Source organism: Stegodyphus dumicola, chromosome 3 (assembly GCF_044657685.1).
Source record: "Stegodyphus dumicola isolate Sdum_Otavi_A_Nest chromosome 3, ASM4465768v1".
NCBI lineage: Eukaryota > Metazoa > Arthropoda > Arachnida > Araneae > Eresidae > Stegodyphus > Stegodyphus dumicola.
The window spans coordinates 155,101,604-155,119,183 of record NC_140770.1 but is presented as its reverse complement, the minus strand read 5'-3'; the positions used below and the strand labels follow the sequence as shown (position 1 = coordinate 155,119,183).

The 17,580-nt window shown below is 35.0% G+C and overlaps 1 protein-coding gene across 6 annotated transcripts in view; it reads left to right on the top strand.

Annotated features, from left to right (window-relative positions):
* LOC118192727 (uncharacterized) overlaps nucleotides 1–17,580 on the top strand; it is a 305,586-nt gene that overhangs the window by 132,318 nt on the left and 155,688 nt on the right. For 5 of the 6 annotated variants that reach the window (XR_015040322.1, XR_015040321.1, XM_085813519.1 and 2 more), the window contains 2 exons: nucleotides 2,666–2,744; nucleotides 10,122–10,196. Coding sequence is in view for 3 of the 6 variants with exons in the window: in XM_085813519.1 (XP_085669645.1) it covers nucleotides 2,666–2,744; nucleotides 10,122–10,196 (154 nt within the window). In the remaining 3 variants the exon portion in view is untranslated. The remainder of the gene's footprint in view (nucleotides 1–2,665; nucleotides 2,745–10,121; nucleotides 10,197–17,580) is intronic. The other variant, XR_015040324.1, reaches the window with a different exon arrangement.

Here is a 17,580-nt window from a genome sequence, read left to right as displayed (position 1 = left end):
CAAAGGAATCGGATATTTATTCTATGAAAAATCAAACAAAACCTAAAAATTAGTGCTATGAAACTTGCAGAGGATGTATAAGAATGGTTTTCAATAAAAATTAATCTTGAAACTGTTTAGAAGGTTCATTAGGGCACATGAATACAATGGGCGATCAGAAAAAAAAATTCTTCGTCAACAATAAAACAATGAAAATGCGCATTCCATTCTCAAAATCCAAGAAAAACAAAGATTCATCGTATTAAAATAATGCCACATTTGCAGACTAATCAGAATTGAATATATTCGGGTCCAATGGACGAATTGCTATGAGTCGAAATCCTAATGAAGAATTCAATCCGAGAAACGTATTGCTTACTAATAAACATGAAGGTGGAAGCATAATGCTTTTGTTATGTTTCACTGCATCTGGGATGGTTAAGTTTACTTTTTTTATGGAAAATATAGATCAGTGTAAGCATATAAATATTCTTAATGAAAATCTGAAAATATCTGTAAGAAAATTCATAACATAAAATACATTCAAGTTCTATCAGAATAACGATCCTAAACATGCAGCCCTAAAGGTTAATTTGTGGTTATTATACAACTGTGCCGAAGTTATCAAAACTGCTTTATATTCATCGGTCTTAAATGCTATTGACAAGGTATGGAGACTGTTTGAGAAAAGAATAAGTAAGCAGGATATTTCTTCGAAAGCTCCATTAAATGCAATTCTGATGGAATGAAACAAATGGAACATTATTACTCCAAAAATTGAGTTAAATCAATGCCAAAGCGCATGAAAAGTGTAATTTTAGCTAAAAAATACCTAACGAAGTATTGGAGGTCACGTTATTTTCATGCTTTTCTTAAATATAACTTGCTTATTCAAAGTGTACGAATACTTAAACGAGTTCGTAGTCACAGCATTTTGAATAAACTACTCCCTCCAGAAAAAAAAAAAAAAAAAAGTTTAAAACAGCATTTTTGAAGCAAGCAGCTTTTAAAAAATATTATCATTATATACGCGGAAAAATAAAAAGTCTGTCATACATCGATCCTTTGATCAATTCATCTTTGTCGGTTCGTTTTCCATCCACTTATGAATGTTATTAGTCAACTCTATTTGCAGGAAATAAACTGGGACACTTATGCAGGTTTCAGAATAACATGAGCTATATTTTTAATTTTGTAAATACATATTAACTTTTCACAAAGTATTGCTTTTATTCACATTTACATCAAACGTACAAGTAATACATTGCATCTCTCAGTTCTTAACAAAAAAAAAAAAAAAAAAAAAAAAAAAAAAAAAAAAAAAAGACCAACTCTACTCTCGGAATACAGCCAAACTAATTTCAAATTTTTCCTCACGAGCATGCCGTCCTTCTCGCATCAAGCACGTTTCTTCTTCTCGTTGCCAGATATTTTTCCCTCTCCTTTCAGATAAACTGTTTTTTTCACACGGTCATGCCTTCCTTCTCGCATCAAGCACGCTTCTTCTTCTCGTTGCCAGATTTTCTCCTCTCTCCTTTCAGCTATAAGTCGTTGGCTTAACTTTTCTTCTGGCAGGCTTGGTCGGTAGCATCCTATTAACGAGTATGTGCATGACACGCACGCCCCTGCCAAGAATGAAATTTGTCCTTACTTTGGGACGTATTTCATTAATCAATATCCAAGCAACTTTTCTGTACATTACTTTTACACAATACCAACCTCGTACAGTATTAAATAAAACAAAACAGAACAAGCAATAAATTATTACAATCATACAAATAAACAAAGAAAAAGAAAAAAAAACAACAATCAAATTATATTAATCATATCATATTTGATCCAGACGTGAGAGTGCATCTACACTTTGATGCTGGATCCTTGGCCTATGACTAATCCGCAAGTTCCATTTCTGCAATGCCAGAGCCCACCTCGTCAATTTGGGACTTCGAGGAGTAGTTTCAATCAAATATCTGAGAGGGTTGTGATCCGTTATAATTTCTACCTGAGCCCCATGGGTACATTTATCAAATTTATTCAGGCCAAATAAGACTGCCCAAGCTTCCTTCACATTTACATCAAACGCAACTCTACTCTCGGAATACAGCCAAACTAATTTCAAGTTTTTCCTCACGAGCATGCCTTCCTTCTCGCATCAAGCACGCTTCTTCTTCTCGTTGCCAGATTTCCTCCTCTTTCCTTTCAGCTATAAGTCGTTGGCTTAACTTTTCTTCCGGCAGGCTTGGTCGGTAGCATCCCCTTACCGAGTATGTGCATGAGAAAGTCATTCTTTAAACATTTAAAAGTAATTGATGTTTGCAAATAAAACTGAAAAAAACACATTCCGAAAACAAATGTAAGCCACTGTAATAGCGTTTGCATCAAGCCGTGACCGTGTATCTGTATTATTGCTATTTTATTTTCTATAGATTTACACAGTTAATTTTTGGATATTATGCAGTATGCTACATGAGAAAGATGGATATTTTATGAAAATTATTGCAAAGAAATTATAAAATTTTTCTCAAAACCTCCCCAAACTACGCTAGTGCTGTATTTTTCTCGAAATAAACTTCTGCAGATTCATAGCTTCGGCGGAGTGCCTACGATATGGGCTATTACTAGCTTTGATTTGATTTATATTTTCATTTTAAAATGAAATTTAATTAATCTTTTATTTTCCCATTAGCAACGGAAATAAAAGTCCCATTAGTGAGAAAATATTGCATGCTAATGAATTCAGAACCCCCTCTCCTCTTCAAGATCAGGTTAGTAAATATATTTACAAAATTCTTATTTTATATAATGTATTCATTTTAAAAATACAGTTTCCAAAACTTTGATTAAAAAATATCGTATAAATAACGCGTAAATCAAAATAATCGTTGGAAATCATGTTTAGAATTTATTCAATACTTTAAGTATTCATCACAGAATTAAGGATTATCAGTTTTATATTTAAAAACTCTGATGTGGATACCACATGACTTCCTCGTACGGCCTATTAATTTATACATAATTGTTTGCTGCATTTAATTTAAACTTATTTCCTCGAATTATTCGAACTTAATTAAATGATCAAGGCAAGTTGAAAATGACGTCAAAAACTGCAAAGTTTGAAACTAAATATTCCGAACAATTTTTGTCCCACGGGAATCAAACTTCTTATAATTTTATTTTTTCATAACAAGTATAAAACTTCCTCATATATAATCAATCATAAGAACCCGGAAAAAGTGTTAAAAGATTTCGTTACTTGTCTAAATTTCTTTTTTTTTTTTTAATTTGACATTGCCCAAACATGAATATTTTCGTCATTTAACGTCTATAAATGTCACATACAAAAATAATCAAAATGGATTCGGGAACCGTCAAAATGGATATTACAGTTGCTATGTGATAACCGAATTTTTTTTTTTTTTTCGATGACAATACTTTCTTTACTTTGAGGGACTTTACAAGGAACAAAAAAAGGTCGAATCAAGTAAATATTGAATTTTAAATAATTATATCTACTTAGACTTTTACTGCTAAAGTGTAGCTGTATATGTTACAATAAATATGAGTACTAATATCACGATGCTACCAAAATGAATGCCTTTCAAAGAAGTATGAAGGATATTTGAAAAATTCTGAAGACATTATATCCAACTATCAGTATTTGCTAAATCGTAAAAAATATTATATCGTATAATATTGTTACTAAACATTAGTCTCTAATGTTTTTTTAAGAAAACGCCGAAGTGGGGAAAAGAAGAACGTAAAATGGCAGTGCTAAATATCATGCAAGTCCGAAAAGCGAGAAACAAAAATAATCTGACCTTAAACTTGCTTAATAAGGATAGAAAAACATATTTTAAAGAATGATCGTATGAAAAATGTAATATGTACAATAAAATAAATATCTGATGTGGACACCACAAGACTTCCTTGTACGGTCTATTAAATTATACCAATTTTTTGCTGCGCTTCGTATAAACTTAGTTCCTCGAATTTCCTTAGAGATATATTTCTCATTCAGTTAATTCAGTTCTCACTTCGCGGCAAGGCAAAAATATATATAAACTCAAAGCATCTTCATTAAAGTTTCTAAAATACAAGAAATTCATACGTACAGATGTCAGCAAAAAAAAAAAAAAAATCATTCAAATGAATTCGAGAGCAGTTCAAATCTATATTTTCGTTGAAATGTGATACCTGAAATTTTTCGCGATTACAATGTTTTCTGTAGTTCGTACAAGAAAGTAATAAAGAAACACAGTCCCAAGAAAATTGTGTTATAGAGGGAATTACAACTTCTTAATTACTGAGCATTTCTTAAGCAAGTTTAAGGACAATTAAAACCGAATCAGATATTTCTTTCTTTACGGTTTTTGGCACGGAGACATTTAAAAACTAATTTTTTGATAAAATTTAGAAACCTATTTTGGAAACTTATTTCTTTTTTCGCCAGACAAATTCCAATTACTTCACGAATATTCAGGTCAAATTTCAGGTCATTATGAACCGTGATTCCTTTTTTTACAGCATTTTGAAAACAGGACTTTAATTATAATCTCCCTATATAGACAATCTTTTAACACCGCGTAACTGTTTCAAAGGATGCTGCCCCTGTATTTTGATAACTGACACGTAGATCTTCATATAAAATGTGTTTCAAGTGATTCTTTTAATCGATTTCAGCATAAAAATATTTTTGTGTCAATGAAATGGTAAGCATCTTTCTTATGTTTAGCTTTGTGAAACTCTCTCGACCTACTTTTACGGGACTTTGTATTGGGCTGTGATCATGTCTCGGCGTTCTGCCATTATTCGCAATCTTCTAATCACATTCACGTGTAAGATAAGACCTGCGAAACTATTCGAAAACGCAGAATGCGTGAGTTGTTTGTTATGCGGTCAAAATGGCGTCAATAATTATCGCTTGCCATAATACCCATATTTCGCGATGCTGATAGTAAAAGAATTTAATAGCAAGTGAAACTTTGATTTAAACCACGAAGTAAAAAAGTGGTGTGAAAATGATATTTTATTAATATGTTACTGTCAGTTCTAGTCATCACATCCTTTTCTCTTAAATGCGACTTGTAAAGTTGGATTAGGTATGAATCAAATTTCAAGACGAACATGTTAAAGATTACTATGAATGTATTGTTAATTGTTGACAAATGATATGCTATGTCTTAGCGAGCAGGTCATACCGAAAGCTTTGAATTCGTTGTACCGTAGAGTATTTATTGTAATGTAAAAATTCTGATGTTAAAAAGAATCTTATAATAATCTAAAAGTTCTGTTTTGCTTCTTGATATAAAAAAGAAATATGAAAACATAATAAATACTTAATAAAAAATGTCGAGTAATTCCTCATATGTAATTTCAATACACGCATATTGCATCTACAGTATTTTAGAACTAAATTCATACAAAATTGAATGTTGAATAAAACAACTTTCTTACCATTTAATCTTTAGTATACGATTTTTGCAAGTCCACAACAACGTTTGGCACACTTATAACGCTGCTTGATTCCTCCGCAGATCTTTTTGTTTTAAATGCGCCAAGTCTGTGGTTGTGAGATACTAATGTTCTTCAATGTTATTAAAATAATAGCTTTTCAGAACAGACATCACTTTAGGGAAGAAAACCTAATGTATAGGTGCTAAATCTGGTGGATAAAGGGAGTAGTTGAAAACTGTGACACTTTTGTCTGCTGCTTAACAAGATTGGAATTGTCAGAGCATTGTCCTTCAACAGAAACCAATCATTCGGCATTTTGTGGTCTAATGCACGAAAATGTCTTCAGAAAGTTGTTCTACATACTCTTACAAAACATGAGATTCATCTTCTGTCCTTCAGAAATAAGAACTTTGCGAAATCTTTCTGGTCAAAAATGATACTGACCTTTTTTTAATTAGACAGAAACTCTGATGGATAAGGTCTTTACTCGAAATTTCTGAAGCCGAAGTCTTTGTGGTTGTAGTAAACTTTTTATAATCCAAACAAATGACTCAAAGTAATACCGGGGGACAAAAAAAGGCATATTTTAAATTTTTTTTCAACTATTATGGAATATTATGTATAAATATATATCTCAAGTAGTATTATTACATTTTATTCCAATTAATAAAATCAGGCGCCCCTCAGTGGTCGAGTGGATAATATCGTCAAAAATTGGTAAACTTGTATTTGAGCTTGTATTCTAGCAGTATTATTATATACTGCTATAAATTCTATCTGTATGTTACAGAAATTTGATTTTATTCATTTGAAGCTAGCCGCTATGACTGCCTTACCGAAGAGCCTGGGTTCGAATCCCGGAGAAGGTATAGATATAATTTATCTGTCTCCTCACAGGAGGCAAAGATGGCCCACTTGTTAGGTGCCTCCATAATAAAGTGACCACCACTTTCGGCCTTAGTAGTAGCCAACGTCTGTGGACGGCTTATGCCTGCCAATGGGGGGAGAATTCATTTGAAGCATATAGAATGACAATGATATTTTCAATGTATGTGAACATTCCCTTATAGTGGATTTAAAGTTAATTTTGATGGAAACACGTTTCTCCATTTTAAGAAGGTCTTATTTATCTGTTCTGTGTCCTCTGATAAAGCATTGAAGTTGCAACAAAACACTAAAAATATGAAAAAGAGAAGAAAGTGTTTATACTAAAAAGAAGTCTACCTTGTTTTTGACGTTTCAGAATTATTTCATTTATAGTATTTTATTCAATTAAAGTTATAGAGTCTCAAATTCTTGAGAAGCATGCACTAAGTCCAGACTCTGAAGAACTATGAGAATAATCACTATGTCTTTTTAATCAAATAGAGAAATGTGTAAAAGTCTCCTTTGTTAAGAACTCAGAAAGTTGAATAGAAGGCACTCTTTTTGCTTACAAAACCAGCCAGCATTTATGGCGTAACTAAAATATCAGGAATTGCAATTTAAAAGTATGCTGGCTCATAAGTGCACAGAAATGATTAACGCTGAAGTTGGCTCAAACTTATACCAGCATGATAAGCACTATTGGTCAGGATAAAGCAACTTCAAAGACAGACTGCTATCATTATATATTTGTATATGACAGCTGTCTGTTAAGGAAAGAATAAATGCCTACCAGCAGCCGAGCGGTGGGCCCTTTAAAAAGGGCCGAGCAGTCGCTGAACACTAGTTATTCGGTCTGAGGTTCGAACCCCGCGAATGGGCTGGCTGTATGAGCGTTTTCGTGATTTTTCCTACGTGTATACGAGCCACTTTCCCCTAGAAAGTCCTTTATAAAGGCATTCCTCTTCTTAGGCAAATAACCCTCGAGGTATTGCCGTCATTACATAAAGCAAACCAAACCAGCCTGTCTAAAAAGATTTTTATTTAAAAAGTGACGTTTAAGTGGCCGTTACCGACGCTGTTTCTCGGTGACCATTCACTGGGGAAGAGTAGTTGTTTATTGGAACACAGCTTACACGCTTACAAAAACGTTCTCCGTAGTGACGAAGCCGCTTCAGCTTGACGATAAACCATAACAATGTTTGTAGAGTCATTAGGATATTTTGAAGCAGGAGACATGAAAGATGTGCAGTGCCCTCGTAGAGACTCGAACTTTGACTTCTCAAATACGAGCCGAGTATGCTACCGTTACAACATGAAGGCATGCAGAAAGATGGTAAAAAATACCTTACATAGCCCTCCTTTTAAAAGTCGACTGGGGATTAGGGGACCCAGTTGCCAAATTCTGGTGGTGAAGAATCACCATCCTTTTAGTGCAAGCGCCACTGTGGAGTCATTAGGTTATTTTCGAAGCAGGACATAGAAAAAATGTGCAATGTCCTCGCCGGGTCTCGAAGCTGTATCTCTCAAATACGCGCCGGGCACACCAGCAGCCGAGCGGTAAAGTCGCTGAACACTGGTAGTTCGGTCCGAGGTTCGATTCCCGCGAACGGGCTGGCTGCATGGGTGTTTTCGTGGTTTTATCCATGTGTAACGTGTATACGAGCCAGTTTCCCTTAGAAAGTCCTCCACGAAGGCATCCCTCCCCTTAGGCAGATAGCCCTAGTGTACTTTGCCATAATTAAATACACCATTAAATACACCAAATACGCGCCGAGTGTGTTACCATTACAACCCGAAGGCATGCAGAAAGTAGGGCGAAAATAGCTTACTGTTCCCTTTGTCGGAGTGAATACAGCCTTTCATCTACCTCTGATACACCTTACAGCGGTGTGAACCACGAAGTACGTATGTACACCACGAATTAGTGCGCACAACAAAGGAACAGAGAGTACATATCTCAATTCTATGGTCGGAAGGTGTACCAGGGGTTAAAATTCATAAATTCATCGGAAGATGCTGCTGCTCTCACTCCTGCTTGTTTTATCATTAAGCACTATTTTCTTCGCACTTAATATACCTTATATGATACAACAAAATTACAAAACATTTAGAAGCAGCATATGTTTAGAATTCCCGATGCAATTTTTATTATTAACATTTTGTGTGTTTACTTTATTTATTAAATATCATGTTCTTTGAACTTACGTCACATAAACTTCAATTCAAGATCAAAATCACAAAGCGTTTAAAAACAGCATATCTTTAGAATTTTCGATAGACAGTCTCGGGCGCTTGGAGATAAAAATATTTTATTCCGTACATGATTCTCACTACTCGCTCTCAAATCGTTCAGGTTGTTAATCAAAAATTCATTAAAGTTTTACAAAATATGATATATAAAATTCGAAATTGAAAATTCGAGCTTCCAGGTACACATTTTCTGGTGGAAGAAAACGTTATTCAAAATTTCTGGCTTTATGTACCGTCGTTTTCTCGCAATATGAGGAACATACACACACGCACACATGCAGATTCTTCATTATTTAATTTTTTTAAAGATAATACAGAGCGATAGGTTTTGGTGGCAACAATTTGAAATGTGATTCTCCTTTTATAGTGGACGGTACAAAATCTCGTTTCGAGACTAATGGCCAGTCGGGCTAATAAATACCAAAAACTGTAACATTTTCCAGAATAACGAAGTATAATAATAATGACCTTCCAGTTTAAATTTAAAATGAGAGCTAACAAAATGATTCTTCGTGCGTATTGAATAACTTTTAAGGCTTTCGGCTTTAAAGTTCAAGGCTTAACTTTAAGGCTTTCGGTTTTAAAGTTCAAGGCTTAACTTTAAGGCTTTCGATAACAGTGTTCACTAAATGATTTTCATTATTTTGGGAAAATACTCAGAATTGTGATATCTAATAATATAAAGCACAATGTTGAAAAGAATATTTACGTTGCTGATCGAATCTCCAATCGTAATAAAAGCAAAAGATTCAGAAAAAGGCAAAACGTGATAACCATAATAGAAGAGTCTTTTCCCGAGCAGTTCTTAATGTCTTAATTTACAACTTAAAAGCAATCGATTTACTATTTTTACCCCCGGTTCATTAAGTGCCAATAATCTGGAGCAATATATTTTAAAATGAGAAAAAAAGGCGAGTATGGAAGGATATTGATGATACTGAAGAAATATCCGAGGAAATGAAACTAATTATGCTCTGATTATCATTTGGAACTTGAGGAAATAAACTGAGATTACTTGATGAAATAAGGATCTTCAATTAAGTTACAATAACACGCCGAATAAATACTAATTCAGAAGTCAAACAACAAAAATCAGCGTTATATTTACAAAATTTTCACTAGTTTCGATGATTTTACCGAACCATCATCCTCAGCTGCAAAACCGCAAGGTGGTTCGGTAAAACTATCGAAACTAGTCCTGTGAAAATTTTGTAAATATAACGCTGATTTTTTTTGTTTGACTTAGTAAGGATCTTCATTGGTGATTCATTGGTGATTAGTAAGGATACTTCAGTGGTGTGCTCTGTGATATTCCACTTCTTATAGATCAGGTGATGATATGTTGATTACATTTTGTTTCTAATGAATTTGCTTTGAAGGTTAGAACTTTTTTTTTTTTCTAAAAGAAGCTCTGGCACTATTTAGAAATTAATTCTCACTATTTAGGAATGCAAGACATGAAATTACTTTTCATTTGTTCAACTCTTGTAGCTCTCAGCACATATTAATAAGTAATGATTGATAAGAGGCTGTTAAATTATTTAATAATTTCTGTTTTAATTTGTTCACAGATGCCGTTCAGGGAAGTTTCGAAAGACCTTGAAGAGCTTCAGAAATCAATAAAAAAGGCCAAGGAGACTAGAATTGTAAGTATGCCGGGAATTCAGATGAGCGTACAGACACGAAGACGTGATAAAATTAGCTAAAAATATTAATTTAGATAGCTATCGCTATATTTTTAAACAATATTTCCGAACTTGATATCATATTTAATCCAATCCTTTAATTGTTTTATTAAATAACCAAGTTTAGCGTTATTCAATAAAAGAATTATATTATTAAATAACACATTTAGTGACATTAAATATGTCAATATAAAAAATAATAAATCAATTAAATATGTATTTTATGAAATAATACGTTTAGTCTTATTGTATTACAAAGTTGATTTCTTTATGGTTTATCTTATGAATAATTTATTGAACTTTAAAGCAGTTAAGGTTCATTATAGGAAATATGTTTCGAAATTATATGCTGTTTAATTTTCTCGCTTTATCTTTAAAGGCATTTGAGCATATATGCTGATTCACAAGTTTATGCATTTTTTTAATTATTTTGACACAGGTAACAATTATATTCAGCGAACATTTAATGTTTTCAGTATTAAACCAATCGTACAATGCATCAGTGATGTATTCTGCTCATTCTCATAAACTCTCACCCTACTTCCTATAAGAATTTTCGGATGTTATTTTTGTAAAAACCTCGTTAGTTTGAATGAGTAAATAGCATCCAGAAAAGTTTTCAGCTGATCATTATTTTCGAAGGATCTGGCACGAAGTGCATTCGATAGTGATCTGGAGAGATGGTAATTTGTTGTTGCTATATCTGCGAAATCAGCCGAATGTGGGAGAACCTCTCAGTTAAACTGCTGAATGGCAACTTTTATTATGTACTAGCAGCTTCGCTGCCAGCCTTCGTCTGGCTTTTAAATGTACCGGAAAAATGGCTGAAGGAACACCAAACGTTAAATTTAAAAACTGCATAGAATTTTACTCTGCAGAAAAACTTCATAAAAAAAGTTATTACGTATAACAAAATTACAATGAAATAAGCAATATCCCTTAATACAAATATTAATTATCCTAATAAATATATTAACCAACTTCCCTTTGCAAAATCTTAAGAACTCAAATGATATAAAGGAGGTTAAGAACTTTGTTTCCTAAAAAAATCACTCAAAACTTTTCACTATCTCAAAAATTGTGAAATGAGCAATAAATAACATAAAAGAAAGAAAAAAAATTCTGAAAAGCAAAGTATAATTAATGATATTTTATCTTATATTTTCAAGAGAAAAAAATTAGGTGCTACTTTGGTAGACGGTTGCAGGGATTTTTGGCGATTTACATTGGCGCAATTGTTGGCGCGGTTTTTACAGTCATCAGCCATCTTGAAAAATGCTGTTTTTACGTATATAGTAAAGTATTCGAAACATTAAAAAAATAAATATCGTTAAAAATAATGGATAAATTTTTTGTTGAAAACGTTGTTTTTTAAGATGGCTGGTAAATGTAAGTAAATGCATTTACTAAGAGTATAAAATGCTAAAGTAAGGTTAAATTATTACTTTCATATAACAGAATAAAAACACTGCTATAAAAACATTGCGCCAACATTTAATTGGATTAAAATATTACTTATATTAAATATCGAATTAAAAACATCATACCAACGTTTAAAAGAATTAAAATATTACTTTGTAGGGTTTATATTTATTTTAACTAACATTTATTTTAAGTTTAAACTATCTTTCCTGTCAAGCCTTACTTTCCCCTGGAATTGCCAATGCCAGAGTATGTAAATTTTAGTAGAACGCGCAAGGATTCAAATTGTCAGCGGAAGTAACCTGAGTTAAATAGAAGGGAAACGAGTTCGAAAGTGTGCTTTCTTGCTTCACGAGCGTGGAGGTGGCTAGTTAGAAATTGAAGAACCACGCGTTTCGGCCTGTGTGCTTGCCTCGGCAGATTGTTAATCTTTCAACGTAATATTCAGAAGTTTGCGGAATTATCAGCGGTATCTTAGAACGCGGTGAGGTTAGTTACGTTTAGAGAGCCTCGTAGTTCGTCACTTGTTACTATTCTTTTTTTTTTTTTTTTTTTTTAGTTTCTTATTTTTATTTTACCGCCGGGTCGGCGTAGTTTGTGAGCGTCAAGAGCACTCATTTGTAATTTCTAAAGTTGAATAAAAAGGGATTTAAACCCTTCTCAAGACTTTGTTTACTTTCCAGTTCTCAGCAGTCACCACTATTGTTGCGTGCAGGTTGGAAGCGCGCAACATTACATTGGCGCCCGAACACTTTTCGAAGTGAAATGGCCAAAAATTGGATGGAAGCTGCGGGACAACAACAAGAAATGGCAAGCCAATTGGAAGGATTTGGATACCTGGTCCAGACGATGAGAGCGTCAATCAAGCCAAACGTCAATTTCGACGGAAAAAATTCGGTGGCTATGTTTCTAGAAGGCCTAGAAAATAACTTCCAGCTCTAACCTGTGCCTGAAAGACAAAAAGTTGCCATCGCCACATCTGCACTAAGAGGACAGGCCTCGCTATGGTGGAAGAATATAGGCAAATTTTTATTAGGGGAATTCGGAGGACAGACATATACATTTGAAAATTTCAAAAAATCGTTATTAAAGGCCATCCCCATAGTGAAAGACCGAGCAAGGCTAGAAGCCGAACTATATAGTTTTTATCAACGGAATATAGAAGAGTTGACGGACATTATTCTGCGAAAAATTAAGCTGACGGATATGCTGTATAGGAAGAAACCCGACGCGGAGATTATTGAAATAATCTTACCAAGATTGCTACCTGCTGTTAAAGATTACTTCGAAATTAGAAACCCAAGCACATTGCAGGAGCTCTTCGAATTGGCGGTCAAGTTCCAAAATCGCAGAATAGCGGAAAAAGCCAGAGGGGCATCGTATTCTCAAAGTATCCGAAGGCAATCTTCAAATGAGCAGACCAGAAATGCAAACCGCTCTTATGGGGGAAAGAGCTATCAAGCTAACTCATCGAAGCTCGAAGGTCAAGGCCCAAAAAGGAAATTTGAAAACAACCGTCCGCGTACCCAGAAGGCAGAAGTTGAAAGGAAAGCTTTAAACGAGTAGAGGGGCCTGTGAAAGCGAGGGTCCAGACCCCGGAAGTTTTGAAAAAAACCCTCAAGAAGACACTTAAATACGGTCATCGTAAAGAACTCAAAGTTACCAATTATACAAGTCCTGGTTGTCGATGTACCAGTAGAAGCCCTCATCGATACAGGAGCAGAAGGTAATTTTATGAGGGATATTTTTTTTAAGAAGAACTTTAATAGGTTACGATTATTTAAAAATAAAAACACAGAAATCATAGCAGCACAAAGACAAACTTGTCAATGTATCGGAAAACTATCTTTAAAGATACAGATTCAAGACGAAAGCCTTAACGTATTAATTTTTGTAGTAAAAAACTTGCAAAATCCACTTATTTTAGGTATGGAGTTTTTAAGGGCCACGAGGGCCAAACTCAATTTTCAGGAAAGTGCTATCGTGCTGGAGATGGATCGGAGGGTGGTGGAACCAGTGGAACAACCGCAAGTCGACCTTAGCCATTTGAATGACCATGAAAGTCAAGCCATCCAGCATGTGGTGAGTACTTTTTCAAACTTGTTTTCAGAACGTCCTGGTAGTTGTCAAATAGTTACGCATGAGATGCTGTTAACTGCCGACAAACCCTGTAGGACTAAACCTTACCGCTATGATAAACAGAAAGAACAAATCATAGAAGAACATATTCAGGAAATGTTAAAGAATCAAATAATAACGCCCATAAATAATGAGTACGCGAGTCCAGTCGTACTATGTAGGAAAAAGAACGAGTTTCCTACTTCGGATAAAAGGGCTTGGAGGTTTGCTATCGATTACAGAAAACTTAATAGTATTACTAAATTTCCAGTTTACCCTTTGCCGGTTATAGAGGAAATCATTAGAAAGATTAAATCTACAAGATACATGACTACTTTGGACTTAACGTCTGGCTACTATCAAATAGCTATGAGACCCGAAGACATACATAAAACCGCGTTTATCACAAAATCGGGCACTTATGCATTTTTACGCATGCCCTTTGGGTTGTATGGGGCCCCGTCAACATTCCAGAGAGCTATGGACACCACCTCCCAACACTGCCAAGAAACTCTCTTCTTTCCTTGGGTTATGTTCTTATTATCGGTCATTCATAAAAGATTTTGCTAATATTGTTGAACCCTTGTTAGTAATTAAAAGAAAGAAAAGTAAATTCACGTGGACAGCGGAAGCAAATACCGCATTTGAAAGGTTAAAAAAAGCGCTCATCAATGCCCCTGTTTTGAAATTCTCGGAGGGGGACGAAAACCTGGAAATTGCAGCAGATGCGTCGGACTATGCTGTGGGTGCGGTTCTTATGCAAAATGGCCATCCTTTGGCATTTTTTAGTAAAACGTTGAATCATACACAAAGGAATTATACAGCTACAGAGAGAGAAACATTAGCCGTATTAATGGCTGTACACAAATTTCGGCAAAGCGCCAGTAACAGTCTTTTCGGATCACGCGGCTGTTAGTAGACTTTACTCGGGGAAAAACCTAACGCCCAGATTAATAAGATGGGCTTTAAAACTCCAAGAATATAATCTCATAATCAAATATAAACCGGGTAAGGAAAATAATGTAGCTGACGCACTTTCTCGTATAAAACTGGACGATGAAGGCAATGAACTTAAATGTGCTGTGTTGACTTCAAAAATTTTAGATTCTAGAGATACAATTATTGCTGAATTGAAAGCTGATCCTGAATTTGGAAGTATCTATGCATATTTGAAAGACCCCGAAAGCTTTGAGCACACAGATATCGATGCGATAAGAAATAGAGCAGAAAACTATGAAATAATAGATAATTTATTATTTTGTACGAAAACAACAAACGAAAATCTCGAGTACAAACCAGTCATCCCAGCCTCGCTTCGATTAAGCATTTTGAAGGAATTACACGACGCGAAAACAGCGGGTCATTTAGGGGTCAGAAAGACTTTAAAAAGGGTACGCGTGGCGGTATATTTCCCGCAATTATACAAAATAGTAACTGTGTATGTCAGGTCCTGCAATCAATGTCAGTTAATAAATGATATTAATTACAGCCCGGCCGGGTACTTAAATAGCATTCGCACTACATTTCCGAATGAAATTTTAGGCATAGATCTTCTTGGTCCTTTCCCCCAGAGTGAGTTAAATAAAAATCGTTTTCTTTTAGTAAATGTAGATCATTTTTCAAAATGGACAGAAATTGTTCCACTTAAACGCGCGTCAGCCAAACCAGTCGCAGATGCATTCTTACACAGATACATTTTAAAATACGGTGCACCGATAAAAGTCATTAGCGATAACGGTAAACAATTCGTTAGCCAAATATTTGAAAACATATGCACTGGACTTGGCATACGCCATATCAAAATAGTTCCGTATAGACCACAGGCAAACATAGCAGAAAGAGTGAATAAAAACATCGTAAAAATAATTCGAAGTTATGGTAGCACACATCACAAGCGATGGCATGGCTACATAAATGAGTTAGCTTATGCTTTAAGAACGGCAAATCACGATACTACGGGAAAAACCCCAGCAGAATTATATTTAGGACGGAAGTTAATTACGCCATTAGATAAACTATTTTTTGTGCAACAAAGAGAGCAAGAGTTTAAACAGAAAGATGTGCAAACACTTATTGACCAGGCGGTTAAAAGCTCGGATACGGCAAGAAATAGACAAAAGTTATATTATGATAGAAAACGCCGTGAAGCAGATTTTAAAGTTGGGGATAAAGTGTTGAAGTGGAAATTTTCTTTATCAAGTGCCCCAGACAATTTTACTGCAAAGTTAGCTCCAAAATTTGAAGGCCCCTATGTAATTCAGGAAATCAAGGGAGTCGTATTGTACCTTAAGAACGAGAGAGGGGAAATCTGTAAAGCAAGTCCCGACTAGGTGAAAAAATATTATAATCAAAATGATTTTGAAATCCTTAAAAGTTTCTTGAAGGACTCAAGCGTAAAAGAAGTAGGAGGTCCAGAAGTAACGGCACCCGTTCCACCACCCAAGAAGCAGAGAACTGTAGAGAAACCTAGCCCTTCTACAAGTCATGCGACGGTACCGAAAAGAAGAAATGAAAACGGTCAGACTCCAGCATTTAAGAAATACAAGAAAGCAAAGCCGCCGCGTAAAGAAACTTTGGTAAAGAGGAAAACACCACTTACAACGTATCGCAGTAGAAATTCTACATCGAGCAGAACGCTTCCAGGGCCCGAGAGTCAGGTGCAAACAAGGCCGCCGTTCCCGAGAACGAAAAGACAGCAGGAGGAACTAAAAGACCACCACCAACAGAGGAAATTCAAGCATGATTCCAGACCAGAAGACACGAAGACCAGCCGTCCAGGGGCAAATCGGAAAAGACAGCAACCCGACGACTACCACTCCAAGAGACTAGCATGCAGAGGGCGAAAAAGAAAAAGCGACGTGGACGACACTCGAAGGACTCTAAAGGCCCGTTCCCACTTGGGTTTATCTGAGCTAACGGAGCCAGTTCCATGTGTCGACTAGCTCCGCTGTGCCTGCAGTTCAGATTTTTCAACTTGCTGCCCTATGGGAAAAAACTGGTTTTGGAGATGGGTCGGCTACGTCAATTGTGTTCGTTAGCTCAGATAAACCCCAGTGGGAACGCAGCTTAAGGAGACGACTGACGTCGATGGAACCTGTAACGTGGAAGCAGTTCTGCCAGAAGAGGATGTCGGAGTTCCAATCATCGAAAACTCAAAGATAAGTTAAAATCTTCTATAATTTTTTTTTCTTTTGTTCCAAAATGGTATGCGTAAATACGAAGTTTTATGTTTTGACGGAAGTCAATGTGTCTCGGTTGAGACTTAGTTCTGTTGGTCGAAAGACTAATTCTGTTATGTTAAAGCCAAAATTTGGCCGAAGATAAAAATAACTTCGTATTCTTGTATTAATAAGAACTTTAGTTTCAGTGCCGCCAGCTTGGCGAAGAATGAGTAAAGTAAAAATTTATTTTTCTCTTATTCATTTTATGGTAAATTGTAAAAATCATATGTATTAGAATTTTGTAAATATACGTAAATGCTTGAAAGTTATGTAAAAGTAGAATTTAGTCTAGAAGCATAAAATTTTAGATGCTAAAAGTAAATGCTCAAAAGCAATGAATTCAAATTTAAGTATTAAACTGTAGATAAAATCATGCTTTAGAGCGAAAGCCTGCATGTCTAAAGATGAATGAGGGGGAATTTAGAATGAATGTGTTTTGTAGGGTTCTCCACCTACACTTGAATTTTAAGAATGTTAAAGTAGCTCATCGAGTTGTAGAATGTCGAGTAAGGTGTGTCTATTTGGTCGTTGAATTCTAACAAATCATTGTGGTTAGGGGAAGTGTTGCAATACTAAAACACGAA